Below are 26,316 nucleotides of genomic sequence, written 5' to 3' on the forward strand. Positions count from 1 at the left end.
CTAACCCTAACCCTAACCCTAACCCTAACCAGTACACCAGTACACCGTCACGCCCCCGTCCTGTTGGAGAGGGTGTCGCTGTGCAAGGAATCAGTGGAGAGAAAAACCCTAACCCTCCGCGTTCCCGTACACCCGCAAGCGTACCCTGGCCCGGCTTGCCTTGAGGTGGGGAGGGGGGTCAAGAAGTTGCAGGCTCTTAGCGTGTTGACGCCTATTCGCTCCAGTGACAGCATGCATATTTTTGGCAGCGAAACGCCTTCCACAGGCCTGTTGGCGTGACGATCCTGCCGCGAGCGAGGCGGCTGCGACGAGCAGCGAGAAGTCGTTCATGCTGCAGACTTCTTACGCCAAGCTGTCGAGTGATGGCGGGTACTGCCATGTGCTCTTAACCTCGGCATGCTGGTTCACGAGAGATCCACGAAACGCAGATGTCACTCCAGCCCATTACCACCTGGTCCCAAGACCGCGGCGCAGGCCTACCTACCTCAAGACGGTGAGACTGCAGTAGACGGTTATGCTGTTCGCGCCGGTGAAGGAGAGACCTGGGGACCTTGAGGCCCCTGAGCGCCTGCTGCGTAGAGGCGCTACTCAGCATCTTGCAGGTGCTCGCATTCAAAGGCTGCAGTCGTCAGCAGTGGCACACCACCCTGAGGCCAACGATGGCTGTGTGGGACACATCTACCTCCCTGAGGCTCAACGGGTCGGAAAGCGCCGGCAAGGTGCGAAAGGCATGCAGGAGCTAAGCACCAGCTTCTCGAGGAGGCGGCACATCTTGAACTTATCGAGGCCGCTGATGTGGGTCGAGGACGCGCGGAAGCTTTTCGAGCGGGGCGCTCATGTGAGCAGGTTCGTGAAAGGAAACCGCGCGCACAAAGAAACCAAAGCGGTTTAAAGGACGCTGTACGCCACCTTTGCACTGGAAGGCGGCTGGCGGGGGCTGTGGAGGCAGGACCTACGCGCAAGCAGCATACGGAAGTCAAAGCGCACGATGCGATCAGGGTTGCAGCATCGAGACAGCAAAAGCTGTACAGGACGGCGGTAGGCCGTGCAGTATGTGGGAGATGTCTCTGTAGTGTGACGATTGGCCGACTGCCGCTCTGGTGGCGTTTGCTCGGTGCTGAGGGCGTGGATCTCTGCCACAGGGACAAGGCAGTCTAGCAACTGGAGGAGGCGCTCTCTGTCTCGCGAGTGTCGAATTCTCATTATTTGAGTGCAGCTGATACGGTTTTGCGGGCACGGTCGGTGAGCTCTGAGCCCATCACGCGATCAGCTGCATCTATGTGTGAGCTGCCAAGCGCGGAGTTTCCTTCTGCAAGGGGCAAGGCTGTAGCCGCTTCTGCGTTGCTGCCTCATTCCAGTTGAGCAGCAGGGAAAGCGGCGGCCACTGGTACATCGCCAGGCTGCTTCGAGGGCTGCAGAAGCTCGCTTCTTTCGCTCGTGGACTCGGATGTGCCGAAGGAGGCCACAGACATGAATATTGCGCATAGTTTAGATGCGCGAGTAGTGGGAGTGATGGAGCTGTGGTGTGTCGAAAGAAAGAAAGAGGTCTCATGCGCGCACGGGAAAGAGTGGGAGGAGGAAGAGAGTAATGGCGGAAAGCAATGCAAGCAAGGCTCGAGGGGCTTCAGCAACGTGGTAGAGGGCTGCGGCCTTGTTCATCACCTTCACTGGGCAGGACCAGAGGCATCACATCGGGTACACAGGGTGGTCGTATCAAAGACACCACACCTGCGCCATTCTTCGACGTCGCTCTCTGAACACACAACAGCGAGTCAGTTAGGAATGGGAAATAGAAGCGGGAAAACAAAAGCGGTGCGCCAACGAGGGTGGAGTCGCACGCTACGGCTTTTAAGGAAGCGCTGCAGTGCACATTGTCTGCAGTGTGAGGAGACAAATGGGCGCGCGTCACTCTTCCACCCCTAACGCTCGCTGGGCGGAAGTCGGAAAGCCTAAGCGTGCGCGCTGGCGCATGTGGTGCACAAGACAATCATGCCGTCCTCCCCACAACTCACCTCATATGATCCTTCCACCTTGACGTCGGTGATGGGCAAACGGTGCAGCGGCAGCTGCGCAGCATAGTGGACGAGGTTAACGTTGATGCTCGCCTGCGAGAGGTAGAGGTTGGCGCTGCGGGGCGCCTCAGACGTGCACGCGGGGATGACGGGCTTCGTTGCGCGGTCGCGAGAGCGAAGGGTCCAAAAGTAAAGGCATCCGTCCTCGCCACCACTGAAGAGCTCCGCGTCGGTGTTTCCAAACGACGTCGGTGAGCGCGCTTTGGTATTGTTCTCAGTGCCGGTGAAGCGGTACGGCAGCGGCGCACCCGTCAAAACGTCCCACATGCGCATCAGCCCTCCGCGGTAGGATGCCAAGAGGAAGGTCGAGGAGGGCGACACCGCCAAAGAGCAAATCTCCATCGCGATGGGCGACACGAGCGACGCCGTCAGGACGCCGGTGGCCACGTCCACGACTCGAATGGTGCCGTCCTTGGACGCAGCGAAGTAGCTGGTGCCTGTGCGGTTCATGACAAGGGACACGACGCCGTAGTTACTGAAGAGGTGCTCGTACATCTTTGTGCCGGTGTTTAGATCCCATATGCAGACAGTGCCTTCGGAAAGCCCGGTCACGGCGAGGGTCCCGCATGGGAAGAAGCAGCCGGCGTACACGTCAGCGGCGTGTGTCAAGATACAAGCGACGCAGTCGTTCGCCGGCGCCACGCTGCCGCTGTCAAAGAGAGGCTGAACGTTCAGCACGAGAGTCTCACAGCTGCCCCAACACAGCAGCTTGGTGCCGGTGCGCCTCAAGTCGCGTATAGGATGCTTGTGGTGGTATAGCAGCTGTGGCTTGTCCGCCGCGCAAGCCTCCGACGAGGGTGCTGCGACGTCGCTGCAGCTCAGAGGTCCAGTGGGGATCCACAGCACCGCGCCGTTGTCCGTCGCTGCCACGACGGCGCTGTGACTGAGAAAGGGCTGACACGCAGTCAGCTTCACACACTGCCGTGCATCGCCAGGCGCCAGGGTAGAAAAGGTGCTCCGTACAAGAGCGCTGGCGTCGATGGAGAGAAAGGGCTCCGTGGCGGGCAGCTGCGCCTCAAGTGGGGCAGAAAGGGAGGTAATGGTGGTGCGCTGAAGGCGCCGCACAAGGTCCGGGTGTTGACGGGACACGAGCTCGTAGGAAAAGGACTGCTGAAAGACGGTGCGCAGCGGCCGCGTCAGCTCCACTGGCGGCGGCATGCAGACGTTGCCATGCCGGCAGTAGTTCGAGTAATCAACGCTTCCCACCTGCGTGCGGATGTACTGCAAGAGCTGTGCGCGTCCTAGCTCGGCAGTCCAGCCGCGGTATTCCGGGTACACGTTGCTACTCTCCGCCACAGTCTTACAAGTCAGCAGGTATGTGAGCTTCTGGAAGTGCTCTCGGCTGATGGAGCGCTCGAAGGGTTTAATGCTGCGCATGAAGAAGGTGAAGGTGCGCTGATCGTTGTCCTGCTCTACTAGCTCCATGTACTGCTGCTGAGCCAGCAAGAACGGCAGCGAGCGCACCAGCAAGGCTGCAGGCGACGACCCCTCCGGTCTCAGGCCACTCTTTGTGGCCGCCTTTGTTTGCAGCTTCTTGAGGCTCTTCTGCGCACTTTCCCAGCTGCTCTCCTCAATGGCGCGGCTCAGCCCGCGCAACGTCTTGCGCAAGTAGTGCTCCCCGCGGAACTGGCACGTCGCCTCCTCCCGCAGGATCTGCGCTGAGGACGTAAAGCCCTCCTCGATGAGCCACGCCAAGATGATCTGCACCATCTCGCTTCGCGTCACATCGTTGGACTCGATATCCACGATAGAGGTCGGGGTGAAGGCAGCACGCGCCGAACCTCCAGCGTCGCCCTGCCCGCCGCTGTTCGGTGCGGCTTGGAAGTTCATGAGTGTGCCTCGGCTTGTGTGAGGCTCTCTGTGTGAATGTGTGTGTTTGTGTCGGCAAAGCGTTTCACCCAAGGGCGTACGTACGTTTATCGGTGTATGTGGGGGTTTTCTCTGTTCAGTGACGCGTGTGCCGTGCGGAGAGACGTGGTAGTGTAAGAAGCAGAGGCAGAGGGAGTGTCAGAGGATGCGAAAAGCATTGTTGTCGCATGTAGGAGGGAGTGCGGTGCGGATGCATAAGCGGTTATGGATAAAGAAAAAGCAAGTGACTCCAGCGCATGCATATACAGGCGCAACGCACGCTTGGCAGCACGGGAGGACGTCTGCGGGGGGAGTGAGCCAGGGGAGAAGACGGTAGACGCGCGCGAGGTAATCGACAGCGCAGCCTGAAGGCAGTGAGACACAGTTTCCGATGCTAAGGCTACCGTCGTATCCTCATCCTTTTCCCTCTCCTGCTCGTGCACCCGCCCCTGTAAACGCTCCTGCCCGTCCCCCTGCTTCTCTCAATGTGTGTTGGTATGCCACATGACTGTAGTCGCGTTTGCGAGGCAACTATATCTGCATTTGTGGATGGAAGTGGAGGAAAGGGACGTTGTGCAGCGGGCCCGCGGATATCGCTACTGGAAATCCAACGTTCAGGGCCCCTCTTCTCCCTCCCCCTAATTCGCAAAAAAAAAGAAAACGAAAGGGACGGCACCGAAGCGAAAACTGTTGTGGCTGCTGAACTCACTCGTATGTATGTCGGTGCGTGGGTGTGGAAGTGTTGATGTTGGAGGTGGGTGTATGTGAGAGGGATTGCGAAATACAACGGCACTGTACCCGACGCCCTCCTCCTCGCCGGTTACCTATCCCATAGAGCAGCCGCGGTGATGCGGACGTGCAAGAACGAAGAAGTGAATGAAGGTGGTGGGCGGCATGGCGAGTGCAGCCATGATCACTGTATCCCCTTCACCACAACAAGCCGCATGTCTATGGGAGAGCGAGAGAACCGAAGTTGAGGTACCGTAGAGAAAAGCAAAAATACAGAACTGCGCACTCGCACATACCAAGACAGAGGGAGGGAACAAAGATATACTGTGCTGAGACACCTGTGCACATGGACAGGCACACAGGCTGACAGAGGGAAGAGAGAAACCTGAGCAGACGGGATATGGGCAGGGCGCAGCGTGAAAGGACTGCAAGCTACACACTATTTCCTCTCCCGCCTCGGCCCCTCGCTCACGGTCCCAAACTCTGTCTCTGGATGCCGGTGCTGCCGCTGCTTTTTTTTTTGGTGGAGTTGTACATAAGGTGGTCCTCCATGATCAAGCGAAGAGTAAGAGAGCGAGAACAACCTGCCAGAGTGGAAGGGGCGTTGCCCCTTTCGAGCAACGGTGCCACCAGCAGGCCTGCCTACGAGAGAGGAGGGTTACGCACAAAGCGAGAAAATGAAAAGAGCGAACGGTATTGGCGCGAATGCAACTGCAGCTCTCAAGACACAGTCGCATGTAATACCCATATTGGGCGAATGTAGGCGGCGTGCATCTCGATGGATATTTAGCGTTTCGATGCTGCTGGCGCGTTCACCGGTACCGTCAACGCCCCTTACGTTTCTCGCGACGAGTGAAATCGGAGAGCGCCTGTCGAATATCCTCCTGTGTCACCTCCGGCCACGCCTTGTCCAGAAACACAAACTCGGAGTAGGCGCACTCATAGAGGAGAAAGTTACTGATGCGCTGCTCTCCACTTGTGCGGAGAATAAGCTCTGGTTCTACAGAGACGTCGCCGCCGAAGAGATGCGCGTCCTCCGCCTCGTGCTCGTCCTGAGTGATGCTGCGCAGCATCTCTCTGTCCAGCTCTTTCTTCGTCACCTCTGTTGCAACGGCAGCGGCGGAGGCGGGGTCGGTGCTGTCTCGGAGGCGGCGGGCGACAAGGCGGTTGCACGCTGCCACCACCTCCGACTGACCGCTGTAGCTCACACAGATGTTCAGCACCAGCCGACGGGGCTGCACTGCTCGCGTCTCGCGCTCCACACTCCTCATGAACTCCACCGCGCGAGGCGGTAGGCGGAACAGTTCGGTGGATATAAAGCGCACAAATATGTGCCGCTCTAGCGCCTCCTTGCGGATGCGGTCAAAGAAGAAAAAAAAGAGTGACATGAGCGCATCCACTTCCGCGGCCGGGCGGTTCCAGTTGTCGGTGGAGAAGGCGTACACCGTCACCATATCGATGCCCGCCTCCATGCTGTGTTTGATGACCTCCAGCAGCTTCTCCCCACCGACGCGGTGGCCGTCAAGGGAGCTGTGCTGAATGACCGATGCAAAGCGCTTGTAGCGAGCTGCCAGCCAGCACGACTGCTCGGTCGCGCTATGGGTCGCGGTGAGCTCTGTGGCGCTGCACAACTCCTCGCGTATCTCTCGCAGCGCTGATGGGTCTGGGCACCTAGCCGCCGTGCTGTGGCGCCTGCCGTAGCGCCTGTTGCCGTCCATGATGATGCCTAGGTGCCGCACACTGTGGGCGATGTGGTGCAGTTTGTTCACCGTGATTGCCTTGCTTGTCCGTGGTACGCCTCCTCGTGAAGACAGCTTTAGCAAGGCGAGCGCTATGTGCCCCAGAAAGGCGAAGACGAGCAGGGAGAAGCAAACCACCCCAAACTTGCCGCAGGCCGTGCGGAGAGCCAGGATGTCATGGCTGTCGTTCAAGGCCGATGATGCGCCACGCGGCGCTGGGGTGGTCCCGTGCTGCAGTTGTGGGAGAGTCCCCGTTAACATCGCGTGCGTGCGTGTATATTGAATTGTGGGTGTCGGTGCGTGAGAGGCCGGTGGGGCGAGGGACTAAGAAGGGTGGGGAGCTGCAGTACTTGCTGTTCATAGAAAGTGAGATGAGTGCACGCGTGGAGAAAACCGCAGAGAGAAAGAGAAAGGTGAAGAGAAATGATGGTGATTGGTTGTACTTGGCGTACAGGGTGTGAGGAGCGATGACAGGGAATGCGGAGTGACGGCGACGGCGACGCTCGCCCTCTCTGCGCGCGCCATGGCGGTGTATGTAGCAGTGTGGAAAGGGCTCACTGCGAGAGGGAGGGTGAGAAGCAGACAAGGGCCAGCACGTGCTCGCCCTTCCACGCCGTCGCGTCCCTTTAACGGACATACCCACGCAAATAGAGAGACGCGTAATGCTCGCAGAGGAGGCTTGGCAGATTTTGTGTGGCTGGGGAGTGCGTGAGCCCATCAGCCTCATCACCAGCCGATGTGGTGGTGGTAGTGGTTGGCAAAGCGGAGGCGCACACACGTGTGTGCCCTTTGCTGATGTTGGCACCACACACGTGGGCGAGGAAGTGGTCCAGGAGGGTAAATATAAAAGCACGCGACACACACGCGGTAGCCCGCCGTCACTTTCGGTTAGCAGCCGAGTCGGGGTCCAGCGCGCCACGCTGCAGCATGCCGAGTAGGTCGCCCTTCCTCGCCGCACCCCAGCGAAGGCGCTCGCTGGCGTTGCGGTGCAGGACGTCGGAGTTCAGCAGAGAGAGGGACTGCGCGGTGGTGATGATGGGGGAAAAGAGTGTGTACACGCCCTTGGCGAAGTGCACCACAGGTGTGTAGAGCCAGTTGCCCATGAGCAGCAGGAGCGAGCGTTGAGCGTTGCCTTGGGTGGTGGCGTAGCCCCGATGGGTGGACTCGCCGGCGAAGAGGCGCAGCTGTTCGGTATGATCGGCAACGATGCCATGCTGACTCTCTAAGCTCATCACGACAAACTCCAGCTGCTGCTGAGCGTAGGCCATCTCGCCCTGGCTCTTGCCAAAGAGCTCCTCCAGGCGCGCGACGTGTGCGCGGAGGTCTTCGATGACGACAGACTTGCGCTCGCTTGCGTTTTCGAGGTGACGGCACCGCCGCGACAGCTGCTCGATGCTTTCGTAAAGGTGCTGAAGGTGATTGCGTTGATCCTCCGGTACCTCCGTCGCAGCACGCCAGAGCTGCTTGATGCGGGGCTCCGCCATGCCGGCGACACCGATGCTGCTGCGAGAACTGTGAGGCTCGTTCAAATCAGATACAAGGAGAATTTTGTATGTATATTCCCCACGGCAGAGAGCCGTACATGTCAGGCGGCAATTCTCGCTGTGAGGAGGCGTCTAGGAAAGGACAGAAACAAAGCAGCGGCGAAGGAGGGCGCAGCGAGTGGAGGAGGGAGCAGAGGCGCCCATCAACGACATCCAAGAAGGAGAGGTAGCAAAACCCGTTCGGTAGACACGCCATGTATATCGCAGGTCAGAGTCGAGAGGGCGGGGCAAGGTGCGCAGTTGATGAACGCCACGGCAGCTTCGCCAGTGGCGGTTGCAGCAGATCTGGTGAACCGCAGAGCGGGAGCGACGGCACGGTGCGAGGCCGTAGGTGAGGGGCCCTCCCTCGGCACGAACATAGCCCAGAGACGCGAACGAGTTGATCAGCACGGGCGCTTTGGCAGAGGCGAAGGGGGGCGCGAGGAGGCGCTCAAGCGGAGAGATAAACAAGCGACGAGAGAGAGTGAGACGCATTAACTGTACATAGAGAAAGAGCGAGGGAGGCGTCACTCGCGGCACCGCTGCTCATAATACTGCAGACACAAGATCACAGAGAGAGAAGGTCCAAAGAAGAGTCAAGTAGGCATGTCGCATGAACGCCACGGGCGCCCACCTCCTATGGTGCAACGTCCCTATTGCCGCCGCGCACTCTCTCACACGCAAGGGGGGGGGGGGCACATTTCTCATGTGATGGACGCGCCCATGTCGTCCCGTGTGCTATCGCTAGCGCGTGCTCCGCATCCGCCTTGCCCTTCTGCGTTTTGCATCATGTTCGTGTCCTTCAGAAGCGTCAGCGGTGGTGTTGTGGGGCACATGCAGGTGAAGAGACGGTTGATGCGCCCCACAACGAAGTTCTGCACCGCCAGCCGATCCCACAACGTTGCGACGTTGTCCAAGCATGGTAAAACACCTTCCATGCTCTGTAGACCATCATGCTGCACCGACAGCGGCTTGAGGGCCCGGTTCACCTCCAGTAAGGAGTCGACCACGGTGGCACGCACCGCCATGTTCGTCTCCGGGTCGAGGAAGTTCTCGGTAGTGCGCAACGCATCGTTGGCCGTCATCATTGGCTGAAGGTGCCCACTGAGCTGGCCCAGGTGGTACTGCTGCAGCTGATGCAGACGCAGCTGGCTCTCCTCCAGCTCCTTTGTGCACTGGTCGAGCTGCCGCCGGGCCTCAACGATGTCGTTCGTGTAGTCATAGTCATCAGGCGATGGCCCGATTTGAGAAGCCGCTGCTCGCTTACTCCCAACAATATCAGCGCTATTCTGGTTATGACTCAGCAACACGTGTTGTGCCTGTTCGTGGCGCTCGCGCGTGAGTTTGGCGAGACGGCCTCGCAGAAGCCGGTTTCGGGCCTGGGCAAGACGGAGCTTGTACTCCTCCAGCTCGGCGGTGCGCCGCAGCTCCTCCGTCTCCCTGGCCGCCGATTTCCCTACCGCGAGCATCTGTTGCGAGTCCTTCCCTTGCTTGAGCAGCTCCGATATGACGCTGGCGCGGTAAGCCGGACTCGTGTCCTGCCTGCCATCCGTCGGCGTGCCGTCTGTGGGGGGAAGGGCGAAGTTAGCACTTGAGCCGGCAGCCGCATCGCTGAAGCCCCACCGAAGCAGTGCCTGGCTCGCGTCACTCCTACACGAGTCCAGCATTCGCACAAGGGCAGCCTCTTGAGCAACCAGGAAGCGTTCCATGGAAGCTGCGATGGCATCCACTGTCTGCGCGCTGGTTACACTCACGGATGCCTTCTTCCCAGTGGACGCTCCGGTCGTGGTGGCCGGCGGGCTCCGCTGCGCTTGAGTCTGCACTGGCATGCTGAGTCGCGGGCTCTGCGTGTATGCCTGCGACGCGTCCTCCTGCCCGCGTGCCAAAGGCGCGGCCGGTAATGGAGGGCCACAACCAATCACCAGGTGAAGCGCGCTGGGCGGCAGAAACTACGCACTAGGACGTTCTGTCTCTCTGTTGTGTGGGTGTGTGCGCATAGGTTGGCCGTGCAGTGCGTGCATAAGAACAGCGAGAAGTGGTTACGGAACAAGAAGTGATGGAGGATAGAAAGGAGGGCACTACGGCGGCAAAGACAGGAGAGCACGCACATGCGTGACTGTGTGCGTGTGTGTGTGTGTGTGTGTGTGTGTGTGTGTGTGTGTGTGTGTGCGTGCGTGTGCAGCTGGTGCCCACGCACACGCCGCTGCGCTTGATGTGGCGAGCAGATGATGATGGGATAACGGCTCCGTCCTCTGAGCGCTAGCGCTGCCGTTGTTCCGGTGCAGCCACTTTAGCCCTCACAGCGAGGGCTGTGTTCTGCTAGCATTTTGTCGCCTTCGTGAGTCGCACGTTTCGCCCATGTGGAGGGCGTGCAGAGTAGAAGTGGACTCGGCCTTTGCGGGCGCGCCGTTTTGAGCTTCACATTACCGTCCCCTTGAGCGATGCAGGGGTGCGTTTTGCGTCGCCACTTTGGCCCCCAAGACTGCCTTTTACAGGCGCGTAGTCGAGGCGGTGAAAACGGCTTGGACCCCATCTCGCAAGCTCCGCCTTGTGCGCCGCGGTGCAGTAGCCTTTGTGGTGGTCGAAACCGTACTGGGGGAACGCGCGATGCATAACGGACACCGCGTACGCGTCCCTTGCAACCTTGGCGACAATCGATGCAGCCGCGATGGACAGAAGCGTTGCATCGCCCTTGACCACAGTCGTGCAGCCAAAACCATCCAAAGCAGGGTATTCGACGCCTATCCGCTTACGAGCCTCAACCTTTCGCACCGCCTGTACGCACACCCGCTGTCGCTCCTCGCCGGACAGGAACGTCCACGGAACTCGATTACCGTCAATGAGAATCGCGCAGGTCAGCGGAGTGAGGGTGTCGAGCCCACTCACCGCATTGTACGAGCGCACAACGGCGTCACACACTGCAGACATCCCCTCGAGCGTGGCATTAAGGATGTTGCGCTCGTTGATGACAGAAACGTCGACGAGCGCCGCAGCCACTGCTTGCAGTGGCTTGCGCCGCTGATACCGCACGAGGCAGCACGTGCCATCCCTCACGGTGGTCCCCACGAAACCTTCGACGCCTGCGTCGCTCAGCTCCGCGCACATTGCCTCGAGTGTCTCGGCGCGATCGATCTCCTTCATCTTCTTGCTGTCCAACACAGCGTAGCGCACCGGCGTGGCGGAAATGCGGTAGAGGGTGGCAGCGACACCCACCGGACCTGCCATGCAGCCGCGACCTGCTTCATCGACGCCAATCACGTATCGAATGGAGGGACGCAGCCCCGCTCCGTCCCTCTCCGTTGTATCCATGTCACTCAGATAAGACACAGGCGTGCACGCCTGTGTCGCGGTTGTCGTGGTGGTCTTCGTTTTCTGCGACGGCGTGTTCGGTCAGAAGATCACGAGCAAGGGAAGAAACAATGCAGCAGGAAACGGAGAGGACCAGCGAAGTACACGGGAGAGGGGTGCCGCAGGCATGAAGCGTACACAGGGAAAACTATTGGGAGGTGGAGAAGAGAAGCAGAGCTGTCGCCCACACGACATGGACACACGCTGCGCCCGTGAGACGGCGGATGGGGGGAGGAGGGAGAATGGGGGAGATGACAAACAGAAGCTGCCCGCCCGCGCAGTGCTGCAGCTAGCCCATCACTCAGCCACTCAGAAAGTACACAGCAACGGTGGCAATGGCGACGATGACACGTGAGCGTTGGTTCATCCTGCTGACCTTCCGCGGTGCGTGTGCCAACTGCAGCTCGTGTGTGAAACACGCCCGTTCAGAAGAAGTCGAGGGAGAGAAGAGGCGGAGGGTGTTCGGTGTACCCGCGCGGTAAACACACACGCACCACAGGGGGAGGGGGGCGCGTGCACACGTGTACGCACCCAGCACAACGAAAAGAACGCCGAGCGCCGCATAGAGGACGAATGCGTAGCGGTAACATGAGCGCGAGTAGTACCAGCAGCGGCGACAGCAGCGGTCTTTCTCACGAGCACACACGCATGCACATGAAGAAGAAAGGTATTTGCGAGAGGGGGGAGATAGAAGGCTCCGTAAAAACCCTTCAACCGGTAGAGGTGTGGAGTGATAGATCTAGGTCTAAGTTTGTGTCAGGAAGGAGGCGCAGTGCCTCAGAGACTTGCTCGGCCTCCTCAAGCACCGCCAGGATGTCGGCGGGAACGGTTCCGGGTGGTTTGCCGTCGCCATAAAGTAAGGGAGCGCAGCGGCCGCTCTCCGGTAGCGGCGCAGACGCCTCGAGGTCGACGCGCCTAAGCAGTTCCTCAGCGGAACTCACAATGCTCGCGAGGGGACTTGTGCAGCTGTCTGCCGTTTCGCGTGCATGGGCCTGCGACAACGCAGTAAGTCCACGCAGCGTGCGAGGATGGAAAGTGCATTCCCGCATCTCCGCCTCGCAACGCGCCACCACGGCGTGGTGCAGCCGCTCGCTGCGGCGTCGCTGCCACATCGCTGCGCGCGCGGAGAGTGGGGCCTGCTCAAAGCGGGTCGATGTGTTGATGCGCGGTGCAAACGTCTCTTCCGGGCATACATCGCGCGCCACATCCAGCGCTGCCCTCGGTCGCAGGAGTCGCTGGTGAGTGGTGTCGCCTCGCTTTGAAGCGATGAGGCCGCTGACGGAGTCGGTGCGGGGGCAGAACTCGTTTCTGGATCGCACACGCGCCAGTTTCTCGTGCGTCTGGTCTTGAGCGCGTCGCGTCACCGCATCTTCGTAAAGGCGTTGGTATGTCGCCATGGACGCCGTTTTGGTCTTTTCGCCCCTCGAGCTGCGCAGATTGGTCACATCAGCGAAAGTTGCGGTGTCTGTGCCCGAATCCCCGGAACCACTGTAGAGTCGCTCGACGACGGGTCGGCTGGACTTCATGGTGCGTGCACGGGCAGAGATGGTAGGCCTGAAGGAAAACCTTGCCACCTCCTTCTGGCGCTTTTCCTCGAGATGCCCCTCCGCGCGCTTGTGGCGCTCCATCAGCACATCGCCGACTGGCAGTTGCATCCAGCCGTTCCGCCTCCGCTCCGACGCTGCCATCTCACGCGAGACGGGCAGGATTGCTGGCTGGCACGTGTATGCCGTCGCCCTCTCCGCGAGAAGGGCGGATTGGCGCTCACCTCGGTGTTGTCGGGCGGCCTCGGCAGACGCGTGAAGGGAAGGTGTGGGTACGAAAAGGCGCCGCTGAAGTTCTGGTGACGGCGGTCGCACAATCGATTCCAAGGCAGCCGCTTCAGACGTGCGCTTGTGCCGCTGCGCCTCCCGAAGCCTCTCCTGGTACACTGCGCCGTACCGCAGTAGTCGATCCTCCACGCGGACGACTGCTTCATGTGGGCGGCCCGACTGCACAGGAGACAGCTCGCACACAACATCAGAAGTGACTGCAGTGGTGGCGGCGCCCAAAGTAGGAGACGATGGCGAGGCTCCCTGTGCGCATAGATGAGACATAAAAGAACGTATGAGTGCGTGTGTCTGTGCGTGTGTGGGGGGAGGGGGGAAGGACAGTAAGAAAGCGGAAGGAGGGGGAGAGGGTGGAGATGTCATACGAGTATGAGAAAAGTAGCGCAGTGCATGAAAGTGGGCGGAGCCCTCAAGGTAGGTTGGGGAGGGGGTCACGGAGAGGCGCGCGCGTGGAGATTGCGGTGTGGTGAACGCGACCTGGGCAGCCGTTGCGGTGAACGGGGAAATAGCACGTGACGACAGACGCAGAAGAGTAACATCATGGCAGCTCATGCAGCAACAGCTGAGGCGCAGCCGTAGACGCACAGCTCGCCCTCTGCGGTTGGGCACTCACCGATCACAAGGAGAGAGCAAAAGCATGGATGATCAAGACGGCGCGGCGAGGGGTACGCAAGCGAACACATATATGCAGGGGGAAGAGAGGGTCAGAGGGGAGGGGGGCGCAGGCGCATCACCCCCTCTGCATACGCATGTAAAGTAGCAAGCGACAGAGAGAGAAAGGTGGAGACTCGGGCGAGGAGGAGGAAGAGTGGGAGGGGGAGGGCGCAGGCGAAAGAGTGCAACAGACAATGAGGATAAGGGAGAAGAAAGGGAGCAATGGTGCGCATGAGTTGCTGTACATAAAGTTGGTGGTTGTGTGTCGAAACAAGAAAGCCGCTACTTGACTTCCGTTGAGGGCACACCTCATATACTGGCAGCACTTTCGCCTCACCTCACATCTCCCCTCGCCTACAGCATCCCCTGCTGTCATCCCAGTCCCCATTCCCGGCCGGTCCAGTAGCACGCGTCCCAGCGAGGGAGAGCAAGGCCGGAATGCAACATCTCGCAGGGGTCCAAGAGGGGAAAGATGAGGCATCACGCGCTGCTGCCGGCCGACGGAGGCGACTGGAATCGATAGCTGAACGTGCTGGGGTTCTTGGGGGAGTAAGCGGTGGGTTTGCTAGAGGATGGGAAGTATGTGCGCTGCTGCTGCGCCTCTGCCAGGTGAGCCCGCCGCGACTCCTCAAACAACTGATGCACTTTGGGCAGCGCCGTCTTCGCCGCGGGTGAGGTGTGAGGAGCGACAGCCACCCTCTGGTGTAGGCTACGAGGCTGCTCCGCCAGGTACGAAATGCTCGCCTCTCGTGAGCCGCGGCGACGCAGCTTGAGCTCGCGGCCGGTACGAGCGTCGTGACGATCCATAATGGCATGGATGTCGTTATAAAGGCGTGCCGAGGCGCGGCGGATGCGCTCCGGTGTTGGCACGCGAGTCACGAGTTGCCGATCACGCGCAGCGGCAGTATCTTTGGGGCTGAGTGAGGCTTCCTTGGTCGCATTCTCTCGAGACTGGCCGGCCTCCCGGATTGTTTCCAGCGCTAATAATTCATGGTTGTTGCTGCTCTCCATCAACACGTCCATGTAGCGGAACTGCGGCGTCGGTCGTGAAGGCGGTGCAGCAGCGTCCATGGCAGTAGCAATGGCAGCCCACGGTGCTGCAGACGGCGATGGTGTGCTTGGTTGGGTGGAAAATGGCACAATGAAAGAAAAAAAAAGATGGAAAATCCGCGAGAGGGGAGGAGAAGAGACTGCAAACACGCTGACAACGGGGGCGCGCACCGCTGCGAGGCCACTCGAGGTAGAAGAGCGGTATTAACGTGTGTGTGGGAGGGAGGGGGAGAGGGAGAGAAAAAAAAAGGGTGCGGAGACCGCTGAGAGTGGAACAAGAATCGAAAAGGCACTGAAATGACGCATCCCTGTATGAAGTGTGCATCTCGGCCCATCTTCCTCCCCTCGTCACTCGCGCGGTGTGCATTTATACTCCATGGAGAGAGGGAAGTGGGCATTAAAACGCGGAGAACCAGCGGGTGGGCGCGAAGACGTGAAAGCACGTCTTCGCGCAGTAGTAGGAAGGGCCACACAATGATGTCCCCCCCCCTCTGCCGAGCGAAGAAGGCTTCCACCATCCTCGTGCGGTGCACTCGCGCGAGGTGTACGCACACAAGCACAGGAAGGATAAAGTCAATGTATACGTTGAGCGGTGTGCATACACGCGCGGTCATCAGTCATCCCACACCCGCCATCCGCGCCCCCGTACACATCTCAGTTGAAATAACTATGTTGAGTGCTCGGTTGCGTCTCCTTGCAAACAAGGTCAACAAAACAAAGGGCAATCACGCCACTGTCACCACATACGCACACAAAGCAAAGGCCTTACGCAGAGGCAGACACGCACACAGCTTCTCGGCGCGCCTCACTCGGTCGCCTCCGCCTTGGACGTCGCCGTTTCCCCGCTCTCCTCCTCCTCGGACGCGACGCTCTCCTCCATCACCGCCGAGAAGTTCGACTTGGCCGTCGTCAGGTCCAAAAAGTCATGCACCTCTGCGGGCCTCGTCTTGCGCTGCTTCGACACAAACGTGTAGTCGTCGTCTTTGATGCTCTCCATGGAGCACATGTCTACCCCGCACGACGCAGAGACTTGCAGCGGCACGCTGATCTTCACGCCAGGGAACACCTTTGGGACGTACTCGTGCACCGAGCCGAGGATGCGGCATGTGTCCGTTACGCATTCCCGCAGCACATCGACGTGGCAGTCCATCCACACCGAGTCGTGAACAAAGTTGATGAGAAACGCGCGGTCCTCGTAGAAGTCTCTCCGCACAAAGTGCCGGTAGAGCCGGCCGAGCATCATCTGCGCCAGCTCCGCGCCGTAGCCTTGAATTGGGTAGTTCTTGATGGGAGGCAGGTTCAGCACCACATCCCGCGTGCGCAGGCTCATCCGCAGCCCCGTCGGCATCTCGGCAATGAAGCTGGTGGGCAGTCCTGGGTTGTTCGGGCGAAGCGCGACCGACCGGATAATGCGGTGAAACTGCGCGATGCCGGGGTACTCCTCATTCTCTCTCTGAATCGACGCCTCCAGGTCCTTTACGGGAATGCCGGTGGTCTTGTGCAACAGCGGCACCCCAGCGCCGTACAGACGTTGAAAGGAGAACTGCTTCGCCGTCTTGCGCAGCTTGACGTACTTGGGGACATTGCGCTTGTAACCCTGGTAAATCTCGTCGTACGGCAGCCCGCTAAAGAACGCCGCCCGCTTCACGTGGAAGTCGACACCGCTATTGAGGTCTTTTGTGAGGTTTGCGTCGTTGCACAGGATCGCCAGCACCACAATCTCCAGTTGCGAGTAGTCCACCTCGACGCAACGCCCCTTGGAGCCGAAGCGGGACACAAAGAGACGCCGCACAGACGACTTATCGTCCTTCGGAATGTTCTGGCAACTCGGGTAGGCGCTAACAGTACGCGACGTCGTCGTGGCGGTCATGTCGATGTGCTGGTGCACTCTGCCGTCTCGGTGCAGAATGGCCAGCCGCCCGCCTGTGCTCGGTTGCAGGAACGTGGAGGTGTGACGGTCGAGCAGCTGCCGCTGCAGGAGCAGGCCTGCCGGCTTCACGCCGTGCGCGTGCAAGGACGCGAGCACAGTTTCGGAGAAGACTTTGCTCTGCAGACTTGCAATCAGCTTCACGTTGCGGACGTAGTCGGCAGCCACGCCGGGCAGCCGCACCTTCACGAGCCGGTTTTGACGCTCTGCTGGTACAAAGCACCCGATCGACGGAGAGCGCAGGAAGCAGTTGGCGGCCTCGATCAAAATCTTGTCCCGCTGCACTACAGCGTCTTTGTCGGCGACACCGAGGATGTTGACCAGCACATACCAGAGTGCCTTTGTGTCCGTGTCAGCGCGGTGCAGGTCGCCTTCCGGCCGCACGTTGAGCGCTGTGATCAGGCGACTGAGGCGCAGAGAGGATGCGAGGGCATCCATGAGGGGTTGGTTCGTGCGTTTGGTGCGCATGCGCCATCGCAGCTCGCTCCGGTGAGCATTAAGGAGCGCCAGTGAGTCGCAAAACAGAATGCCGTCCAGCTGGCACTCCGGCGCGTGACACTCGAGCGCGCGGCGCAGCATCGGCTCGTCCACGGAGAAGACGTTGTGGCCTACCAGCACCAAAATCTCATGCGGGTTGTACGAGGCCTTGTCGAGGCGCAGATACTGGCCAATGCTCTTCGCGACCACGTCCACGGTCGGCGCGTCGCGCACCATAGCGTTTGTGATGTGGTGAATCCCAACAGTTCGCGGAGTGATGGAACGCTGCGGGTTCACGAGCGTGTGAAACGTGCTGTTCTCGATCGGGTCGAACATCGCCACTTCCACAATGGCGTCCGTGCTTGGGTTGAGCCCCGTTGTCTCGATGTCAAAGAAGACGATGCGGTACGTTTTTAGTTTCTGCGAGCCCTGCGCCTCGATGTGCTGATGGACGCGGTTCGGCAGCCCTCCCGACGTGGGCAGAGCGCATTGGGCCGCGTAACGCTGCAGGTGTAGCTCCCCAACCATGTGTGGGAAAGCGCCGTAGCGGTGGCAAAGATGGACCACGTTCGAAGTCCATAGAGGGGTATCGCGGGCGTGGGCCTGGTGTCCTAGCGAAATTGTGCCACCAAAGAAGTAGGCGTGCTGCTGCTGCAGCGACGCCCAGTCAAAGTAAATCCTCATGTCAACCGGTACCTCGCTCGGCACGTACGCCTCCATCGCCGCGTCCAGCACAGACGCGGCGCTCTTCAGCGAGGCCGTCTGCCGTGCCGCCTCCTCCGCATCGATGTGAATGCCGGCCTTCTCGATGCTCGCCATCGCAAGCAGGGAGTCCATGCGGTGCGCCAAGCTCAGCACCTGGCATTGTTCAAGCGCACGCTTCAACTGCTCCACAAACACCTTCACTACCGCGGGCGCTGCATGGAGGAGAAACTGCCGCTGAAAGGCAAACGGGAGACGGTCGTTTGGCGTACCCACGCGCGACGATGGTGGCAGCTGCACACCGTGACGTAGGGCCAAATCGTAAAGGCCGTTGCTGCCAGTGGTACATCGCTGCGCCTCGAGAAGGTACTCGGCCAGCGTCACACACCACACACGGCCGCCGCGCTTGATGAACTTCTGTAGCTCGGCATCACCCGACAGCAGCAGCACAAGCGACTTGGCATCGTGTGTGACGAGCACGTCGTATCCATCGAGGCTGGGTAAGCAGAACTGCCCGCGCTTCGTGTAGATGGCCCACGGCTCTACTGTCCGGTTCGCGTGGTCGGTGATGCACGCACTCAGCACGTGGTTGATGTCCGCCACCGGGTTCATCGGCTGGGCATGCACGGTGTGGTCGGTGGCGACGTAGGCGATGGTGATGAACTTGTCGTAATGGCGCAGCTCCGCCTTCTCAGCTGCAACACGCTTGGGGAGAGTAAAGTAGCAGGCCCAGTCGAGGACGTTCTGTGGGGTCGCGATGCCCTCATCCGAGGAGCTGTTTAGCAGACGCAAGTGGTCACACATCTGGCTCTGGGAAAGCTTCTTGCGCTGATAACTGCGGAGTGTGTTGCCGGCTGCGGTGTAGATGCCGAAGAGCAGATCCGCGTCCAGAAAGTTCGCAGCCTCCTTCATCGCCCCCCAGTACCGCATCAGGTCGGACTGGTAGCAGCCACGAAGGCGGTCGCTCACCTCTGACGCGTATACGACGACGCAATCGTGGCCGGCCTTCACGACGGCGGTGCGGCAGCGAAAGAGTGCAGCGCGGTCGGTTCGGTTCGTGGGCACCAAGATCATCTGGCTGGAACGCGTATCGAGCAGGCAGGCAAGCACGTCAGAGAGCATGCCCTTGGCGGAGAAGCGGCGGCGGCTCACCGGGTCCCAGAGCGACACGTTAAGCCCACGAGTGCCGGCGCGCACGAGATGGATGAGGTAGACGGAGAAGCGGGGCAGCACGTACGTGCTCACAGTCTGCAACGGGTCTGCCGACATCGCCTGGCACGCTGCAGTGCGGATGAATGCCCAATGCGCCTGGAACCACGTGCACGTCATAGGAGCTGGAGACACACCAGACAAGGCGTCCTGTGTGATATCATGTGGCGACGGAGGACTGTGGCACAGCACGGAGCTGAGCTCGAGGGTGTCAACGTGAGTGGCCACTTGCAGCCCGCTGAACTTCAGCAAGGCCGTGAGCTTTTGGAGAGGCTCCTGCAGCCTTTTCCGCTCCTGTTCCGTCTCTACAACGGGTATGAGAGCAAGCTGCGGTGATTCGCCGCTAATGTGGGTCATGAGCTCATCCGCTACACTCCACACCTCGGAAGCCTCCATCCTCGTATCCACGCTACACACAATGGTGTCCGCCGCGATGGAAAAGATCTGGAAGGTGGCTGTCTGGAAGTGGTACCCCGCCAGGAAAGTCGCCACGCTGCTTTCCCCGAAGCTCTTCTTCGGCGAGTTACGCTGAGCAACGGCGCTTTGATTCTCGGCTGCCAGCCTCCGGATGTTGGTGTAGTATTCCTGCGTGCTGCGTACGACACCGGCGTCCACGGAAATGGGGACGCGAAAGAACTCGGCGTACTCCGCAGCGGCGTCCATTGACGGAGCCTTCCCTCTTGCCAGCGCTGCCTGGGCCTTCGTCAGGGACTGCACAGTGCAGCTTGAGCGCAGTGGTTGCACCAGCGCGCGGGGCCAGGAGCTAGACAAGCGACGAAACATGACTGCGTGACGCAGATGACAGTCGCCTTGCACACGCTCTGCGCTGGTCGTGTGACACCTTCGCCTCCCACTCACGCCTCAGACCGTACGTGCACAAGGACTGAGGTGGTTCTCTATATTTCTTTGTTGTGCGCGTATGCACGTATGCACGCGCCGCACCGACGCGCGGACACACAGCGACACCAACAAGCACACACACAATCCTCTTGCACGGTCCTCAAAGAAATACGGAGGCGAGAGCGAGAGGAAGCAGCAGCGGCTGCACACAAGTGCAGCTGAATGGATCCAACAATGAACAAAACGAGAGGCAGCAGAGGCGAGCCCGTTACTTTGTAGAGGGCGCCGGTACCCTGAGCGCAGACGCGCAGAGACAGACGCACGCCTGCCCTTTACCACCACCTCACTCCTCCCCTACCTCACTCTATCTATTGTGTCTCTTTCTCTATGCTGCAAAGACGTGTGCGTGTGTCTACGTGTAGCGGAGGAGGGGGTATGCATGTATGCGTGTATGTGTGTCGGCCTCTACCTCGATTTCTCTCCCCCTCTACCTCCGTCTCCAAGCTACAGCGACTGCTGTCGAATGACGGCCTCGCGCGTGCGTGTGCGTTAACGTGAGCGAAGGAGAGAGCAATACGCTGAGATGGAGAGAGCGAGAGGGGAGAAGATGAAGCGAAGGGAGAAGTAAAGCAGGACAATAGCACACGCGCGTCTACACCAAGTCGGAGAAGGTGAAGTGCGGGCCAATGAAGCAGGTAGACAAAGGTTATGTGCGTTTGTGTGTGTGTGTGTGTGTGTGTATCGATCAAGTGAAGCGGCCTCGTCGGCAAACACAGCTCCGTATACCCGCTCAGCAGCGTACAAGCGCAAAGACAAGTAGCTGCGCTAACGGCCCCCACGCCCCCGTCTTCGGTGCCGTGCCAAGGCCACCGTATCAATGCCCTGTTTTGCGTAGAAGTCACAGCCGAAGAGCGTAAGAGAAAGAGAAACAGAATGAGAGCGAGAGAGACATCGACGCTCATTGCGTGCAGAGCGAGTGCAAGAAAAATGTACGAGGCGAAGAAGGGAAAAGGGAGGGACGGTGTGGATGTGTGCGCGTCGGCGAGACATGGGGAGACGGAGAGAGAGAAGGGCCAGTGCTCTCCCCTCACAGAAGGAGACAGGATCAGTGATGCTCCAACACTGAGACACAGACACAGTGGGTGTCTGTTTGCGTGGCCTTAGTAGCGTCTGCCGTGGGACGCGCATGAAGTGTGCGTGCGCGCGGAGCGGTTGGGCCAGTTTGGCCACTTCGCTGCTTTTGTCTGCTCGTTTCGTCGTGTGTATTTCTGTGTGCATAGGCAGTGTTCACAGTCGTCCATCGTGGTCGTCGCCGTTGGCGCTGCCGAACCCGTCTGCCCTCTCGCCCCCCCCCACGTGTTGAAAAATACAGCGATGAAGTGCGGAGGACGTCAAGACCCGTGGGGAGAGGAAAGAGGGAGAGGCACATGGCCATCACGATACGGCACGGTCAAGGAAACGAAATAGTGTCAAAGAGGGGAAGAAAAAGAGAAGACACACACACGAAGGGAAGGAAAAGAGTGCGCTTCCCGCACGCGGACACACGGACACCCACACAAGCATGATCACATACGAAGTGCCCTCGTGATCTCACGAGTGTGAGATCAGGAAGAGGGTTGAGGGGAAAGAGAAGGCAGTTGTTGAGCTGAAGGACTCCGTCCCATTGTTCGAGTCTGAGATGGGGGGAACGGGCCTCTCTGCTCTGCTCTCACGGAATCGCTGCCTGCCCTTGTGACGACTTCAACGAAATTGCAGAGTGCTGCCCTTCCTTATTCATCATGTCTCTCACGCGGTGGCAGACATGATGGGGATTGGTCGAGGTGGGTCTGGCTTGAAATCACAGACGAGGTAGTAAAACGAGTTGACATCTTCCCCAACATAAGAGGGAGGGGGAAAGGGCTAACACGCACGCCCATATACCCGTACGTCGCGGCCGCAAACCACACGAGAGAAATAGGTAAGACCCCTCTGCAAGAGGCCCAGACACGTTTTGCAGCGAGAAGGAAAGAGAGGCAATCACACAAATGCACGGCAAACGTCGAGACTGAAGTTGGGGGGAACCTGGCAAAAATAAAAGTCGATAGATGCGCGTGGCCCGCGAAATGGGAAACGGATGAATCAGCACGCTGGCCACCACCACCCCGCCAACGCGAACGTCTTTTGTTTGTTTCTGTGCAGTCGGGGTGGGGGAGGGCTGATCTCACACTTACTGGCGGTGAGAAGGAAGAAAAAGAGGAAGAGGGGGAGAGAGGCAAGACTGATCATCATTGACCCTCCTTGCGTACGCCTATACCGTAGTGTAGAGAGAGAGATGCATATATACATGTATGCATGTATGCGCCTACCTTAGAGGAGGAGAAATGGACGAAGGAAGCGTAAGATATGCGAAGCGCAAAGGAAACCCACACGCGTGCCACGCACAGCCCAATGTACGTCACACGTGCGTGTTGCACGTGTGCGCACTTCACCACTGTGTGTTGATGGCACAGAGCGGTATACAAATGTGCACGGGAGGAAGAAAAGAGAGAGCGTCAAAGCATCGGTGGTACACAGGGAGGAGGAAGAGAGAGAAGGGCAGCCAGACACCGCACGCGCACACAAGCGCTGCGAGGCCCTTTAGCGCACCCCTCCCCTTCTCTTCCCTCTCTTGCACCCAGCAGTGCAGCGGTGTCGCTCGCCAGTTGTTTACACAACAGAAGAAGCACCAAGAGGTGATAGAAAACGAAATACTCTGCGAAATCGAAATAAAAGGGAAAACAGAAACGAAGACGCACACAAGTCGTCTGTCAGGTGGGCACGCTTATTGCACTAGTTGGATGAAGGAGAGATCAAGAGAGAGAGACGGTCATCCTGGAGAGCGTGGCCGAGGGCGGGCAGGGGGAGGGGTGCGCGACAGCCGAGGTGTGGGGATCAGACCTTGTACAACACTTCTTCACACTTCACATACGCGTATAGGTGGGCGTGGAGAATCGCGTCCCCCCTCCCCTCCCCTTGCCCGCCCTTCACCCACGGTCATTTTCCCCTGCGGGGCTCGTCCTCTCGGCTCCTCGGAAGGCAACGTGTGCATGAGTCACCGTTCGGTATCGCATGTGCTATTATTTTCTTTCGTGTTAGCGGCGGTTGCAGACTCATGAAGCGGGCACAGAGAGAGAGAGACCGCTGCGCTCGATAAGATGCCGTACAGCTGAAGAGCAGCACCCTCGAAAAAGGAGAAACAGGGAGGGTCGGACTCCTTTCAGACAGACAGACACACGCAGGGCAATGACCATGTGCACGTGTGCCCGTGTACCGGCAGGAAGTTGGTAAGGGTGTTTGTAGCCCTGCCAGCCCTCTGGCGCTTTCTTGAAGTCTGCCTAGCGCTCGGTCCGACCGCATGCTGTTCATCCATTTGGAATTGCTTGCCCCTTTGACTGCGGTAGAAATGGCGGAGCGTAGCGCCTCGGTCAGTCCTCCTGGCGCAGGTAGCGGCGTTCCAGGTACTCGCGAAAGTACTTGGGGTTCAGCGCTTCGCCGGTCGCCTTGACAATCAGGTCTTCCGTGTTGTAGAGGCATCCCTGGCTCCAGATCTTCTCCCTCTGCTTCTCAAAGATCGGCTCCATCTGGCCAGTGCGGATGCACTTGTCCACTGTATCCTCACCGAGCTCATTCTTGATCGTCGCCATCAGCTGCGCCGCGAACATGGAGCCAAGCGAGTACGTCGGGAAGTAGCCAAAGGCGCCCATCGACCAGTGAATGTCCTGCAGGCAGCCAATCTCGTCGCGGCCCTCCGTCTCCAGGCCCAGGTATGCCTTCATCTTCTCGTTCCACACGCGAGGGATGTCTTCTGCCTCCATCGTGCCCTCGATGAGTGCACGCTCTATCTCGTAGCGCAGCAAGATGTGCAGCGGGTAGCACACCTCATCCGCCCGGATCCGGATGAAGCCAGGCTTCACCGTCTGGTTCATCAGCCGCACGTTCTCCCGAGAGAATGCGGGCTGATCACCGAGGTATTCCTTCAGCAGTGGAACGAGGAACTCCAAGAAGGCGCTGGAGTGGCCAATCACAACCTCGGCAAAGCGCGACTGGCTCTCGTGGATCGTCATCGAGCGTGCCTCGCACACCGGCTGGCCGCGCATCTCCACCGGGCCGCAGTTCGTCTCGTACTTGGAGTGGCCCGTCTCGTGGATCGTCGCGAAGAGCCCCTTGGTGAAGTCCTGCAGGTCGTAGGCGGTAGTGATGCGCGAGTCTTCCTTTACCATGCCCATAAACGGGTGCTCAGAGACGTCCAGCCGACCTGACTCGAAGTCGAAGCCCCACACCTCCATGAGGTGGCGGCTAAGAGCCTCCTGCTTGTCCTTGGGAAAGGGCGCCTCAGGCGCAACCACCTCCAGCCCCGCGTCCCTCTGTGCAGCCAGGATCTTCTGCAGCAGCTCCGGCAGCCACGACTTCACATCGAGCAAGATTTTTTCCAGCGTCTCCAGCGTCATGCCGCTCTCGTACTGGTTGAACAGGGCCTCGTACAGAGGCTTGCCCGTCGCAGTAGAGCGATACTGCGCCTCCCTGCGCGCAAGCGCAATCATCTCCTTCAGCGCCGGCAGGAAAGTCGCAAAGTCGTTGTTGCTGCGGCACTTAACCCAGATAAGCGGAGTAGTTGACGAAAGCTTGGTCTTGAGCACACTGAACTCGGTCGGTAGCGCTGCTTGAGAGGTGTACATGCGGCGGAGCTCGCGCAAGTTCGCCTGCTGGACAGTAGTGAGCTCGGCCTTGGCCGTCTCTGCTTCGTCCAGCAGCGCCTTCGTGCTCGGGCTGGTGATCATCTCAGCGATGAGTCCGTAGAGCTCGCCGAGGGCGGCACCGCGGGCAGCTGCGCCCTTTGAGGGCATCATAGTCTTGGAATCCCAAGCGCCGAGAGACAGAAGGTGCGCCAATCTGTACACCTTCTGGCAGAGCTTCTCCAGTTGTGTGTAGGCCTGCATTGCTTCTTGTCTTGAATTTTAACGGGAAGCAAGGGAAGAAGCGAGGAGATACGCAAACGGTGTCGATGCCTTGCTGGTAGTGGTGGTGGAGTTTGTGTGTGTGCGTGTGTGTGTGTGTGTGTGGAGAGGGAGGGTATCGGAAACGTTCAGAAGATTCTTGGAAGTCACCGATAGACAGCTGATCTGGTGCACAGACACGCACAACGAGAGGAAGCAGAGAGTGGGAAAAGAAAAGGGAGTGGCGGCGAGGGTGCAACGCAGGAAAAGCTGGCGTGCGAATAAAAGGAAGAACGCCGAGCAGCGAAGAACGCATCCAAACACGCGAAAAGAGAAGAGCGAATGGATGATGTGGACGAAGCGCGGACATTCGTGCGGCGACGATGAAAAAGAGAGAGAGGGGGTGGAAATAGGTGAAGGCGATGGAGCAGCGGAGAGCGGAGGTGGTGCAGGAGCTGTTGGTGGTGTCCGGAGTCTCTCAGCAACACCGTTAGCATCAGTACACTCACGTGAGTGCCCATTTAGCTAGTCTAGAATGAAAGGGGAAAGAGTACACGTGCAGAGGCAAAGTCGACGTTGCAAGTCACCATTTATACCGTGACCCTCAGATTCTGCCGAAGATGCAGCAGTGGCGACCATCCCCTCGAGCACAAGACCCCATCTCCCTTTTTCTACCGTCCCGCACTCACAAGCACGCGTGCGCGAGAGAGGGAGAGGGGCGCACAGAGATAGATGAAAACATGTGCGGCATACGGAAGGCGACTTCGCCCTGTATTCCTTTCTTGAGCAGGAATTTTGTGAGAATGATAGAGACGCGAAGCCCAAGCACAAACACCGTGGTAGATTTTAAGCAGGGGAGGCAAAAATCAGCGAGTCCGACAGACAGAGAGCGAACATAAAATGCTGCCCCCTCCCCCACCTCCGCCTTCCAGCGAGCGTCCCCCGCAATCACCAAAGGAAAGAAACAAAGGGAAGGCGCACGGCAAAAAGCGCTTTAGGGGCTACACAGTGCGACGAAGAAAAAGGTGTTTGCCTGTGCGCGTACGTTTCATGCAGCAAGCAGAGAAGCGAGGGCTGCATCAGCTGTGGTCGTATGGACTCGCGTGAGCACGCACATGCCGCCGCAGTTGACTGGAAGAGATAACAAGCGAACGAACTCGTAGGTGAGACGCGCACGCATGCACGCACGCACGCCCGCACTTCCGTGTATAGCACCATCAAAACTACCCCAAAGCGCGGCGCACACGCCAAACAGCGCCCCCTTGTTGTTTTCAGCGTGCCCATTCTCTGCGATACAACACGAGTGGGACTTCACTCGATCCCCCCGCCGGCCTGCCACAGGCCCCGCATCGCGTGGTGCGAAGCAGCCGTACACACGCGTTGCAGCAATGCGCCGACCCAGTCATCTGAGCACGGC

General features: G+C 59.3%; 9 protein-coding genes across 9 annotated transcripts; all 9 read right to left on the reverse strand.

Annotated features, from left to right (window-relative positions):
- Window positions 1-1,949: 1,949 nt before the first annotated feature.
- On the reverse strand, window positions 1,950-3,902 carry LDBPK_130010 (hypothetical protein, conserved; the record flags this gene model as incomplete). Its single annotated transcript, XM_003859165.1, has 1 exon — window positions 1,950-3,902. One exon carries the CDS (start codon window positions 3,900-3,902, stop codon window positions 1,950-1,952), a length of 1,953 nt encoding a protein of 650 aa, XP_003859213.1.
- A 1,571-nt stretch (window positions 3,903-5,473) lies between these two features.
- On the reverse strand, window positions 5,474-6,649 carry LDBPK_130020 (cis-prenyltransferase-like protein; the record flags this gene model as incomplete). Its single annotated transcript, XM_003859166.1, has 1 exon — window positions 5,474-6,649. One exon carries the CDS (start codon window positions 6,647-6,649, stop codon window positions 5,474-5,476), a length of 1,176 nt encoding a protein of 391 aa, XP_003859214.1.
- Window positions 6,650-7,266: 617 nt separating this feature from the next.
- LDBPK_130030 (hypothetical protein, conserved) lies at window positions 7,267-7,872 on the reverse strand (the record flags this gene model as incomplete). Its single annotated transcript, XM_003859167.1, has 1 exon — window positions 7,267-7,872. The coding sequence occupies one exon, from the start codon at window positions 7,870-7,872 to the stop codon at window positions 7,267-7,269; it is 606 nt and encodes a 201-aa protein (XP_003859215.1).
- Window positions 7,873-8,615: 743 nt separating this feature from the next.
- Window positions 8,616-9,578, reverse strand: LDBPK_130040 (hypothetical protein, conserved; the record flags this gene model as incomplete). Its single annotated transcript, XM_003859168.1, has 1 exon — window positions 8,616-9,578. The coding sequence occupies one exon, from the start codon at window positions 9,576-9,578 to the stop codon at window positions 8,616-8,618; it is 963 nt and encodes a 320-aa protein (XP_003859216.1).
- A 751-nt stretch (window positions 9,579-10,329) lies between these two features.
- On the reverse strand, window positions 10,330-11,136 carry LDBPK_130050 (ribonuclease HII, putative; the record flags this gene model as incomplete). Its single annotated transcript, XM_003859169.1, has 1 exon — window positions 10,330-11,136. One exon carries the CDS (start codon window positions 11,134-11,136, stop codon window positions 10,330-10,332), a length of 807 nt encoding a protein of 268 aa, XP_003859217.1.
- An 833-nt stretch (window positions 11,137-11,969) lies between these two features.
- On the reverse strand, window positions 11,970-13,640 carry LDBPK_130060 (hypothetical protein, conserved; the record flags this gene model as incomplete). The annotated part of the gene is made up of 1 exon (XM_003859170.1): window positions 11,970-13,640. One exon carries the CDS (start codon window positions 13,638-13,640, stop codon window positions 11,970-11,972), a length of 1,671 nt encoding a protein of 556 aa, XP_003859218.1.
- Window positions 13,641-14,996: 1,356 nt separating this feature from the next.
- Window positions 14,997-15,098, reverse strand: LDBPK_130070 (hypothetical protein, unknown function; the record flags this gene model as incomplete). The annotated part of the gene is made up of 1 exon (XM_003859171.1): window positions 14,997-15,098. The coding sequence occupies one exon, from the start codon at window positions 15,096-15,098 to the stop codon at window positions 14,997-14,999; it is 102 nt and encodes a 33-aa protein (XP_003859219.1).
- A 499-nt stretch (window positions 15,099-15,597) lies between these two features.
- Window positions 15,598-19,890, reverse strand: LDBPK_130080 (mitochondrial DNA polymerase I protein B, putative; the record flags this gene model as incomplete). The annotated part of the gene is made up of 1 exon (XM_003859172.1): window positions 15,598-19,890. The coding sequence occupies one exon, from the start codon at window positions 19,888-19,890 to the stop codon at window positions 15,598-15,600; it is 4,293 nt and encodes a 1,430-aa protein (XP_003859220.1).
- Window positions 19,891-23,390: 3,500 nt separating this feature from the next.
- Window positions 23,391-24,902, reverse strand: LDBPK_130090 (carboxypeptidase, putative; the record flags this gene model as incomplete). Its single annotated transcript, XM_003859173.1, has 1 exon — window positions 23,391-24,902. The coding sequence occupies one exon, from the start codon at window positions 24,900-24,902 to the stop codon at window positions 23,391-23,393; it is 1,512 nt and encodes a 503-aa protein (XP_003859221.1).
- Between the last annotated feature and the right edge of the window lie 1,414 nt (window positions 24,903-26,316).

Source organism: Leishmania donovani, chromosome 13, assembly GCF_000227135.1.
Source record: "Leishmania donovani BPK282A1 complete genome, chromosome 13".
In the NCBI taxonomy this organism is placed as follows: domain Eukaryota; phylum Euglenozoa; class Kinetoplastea; order Trypanosomatida; family Trypanosomatidae; genus Leishmania; species Leishmania donovani.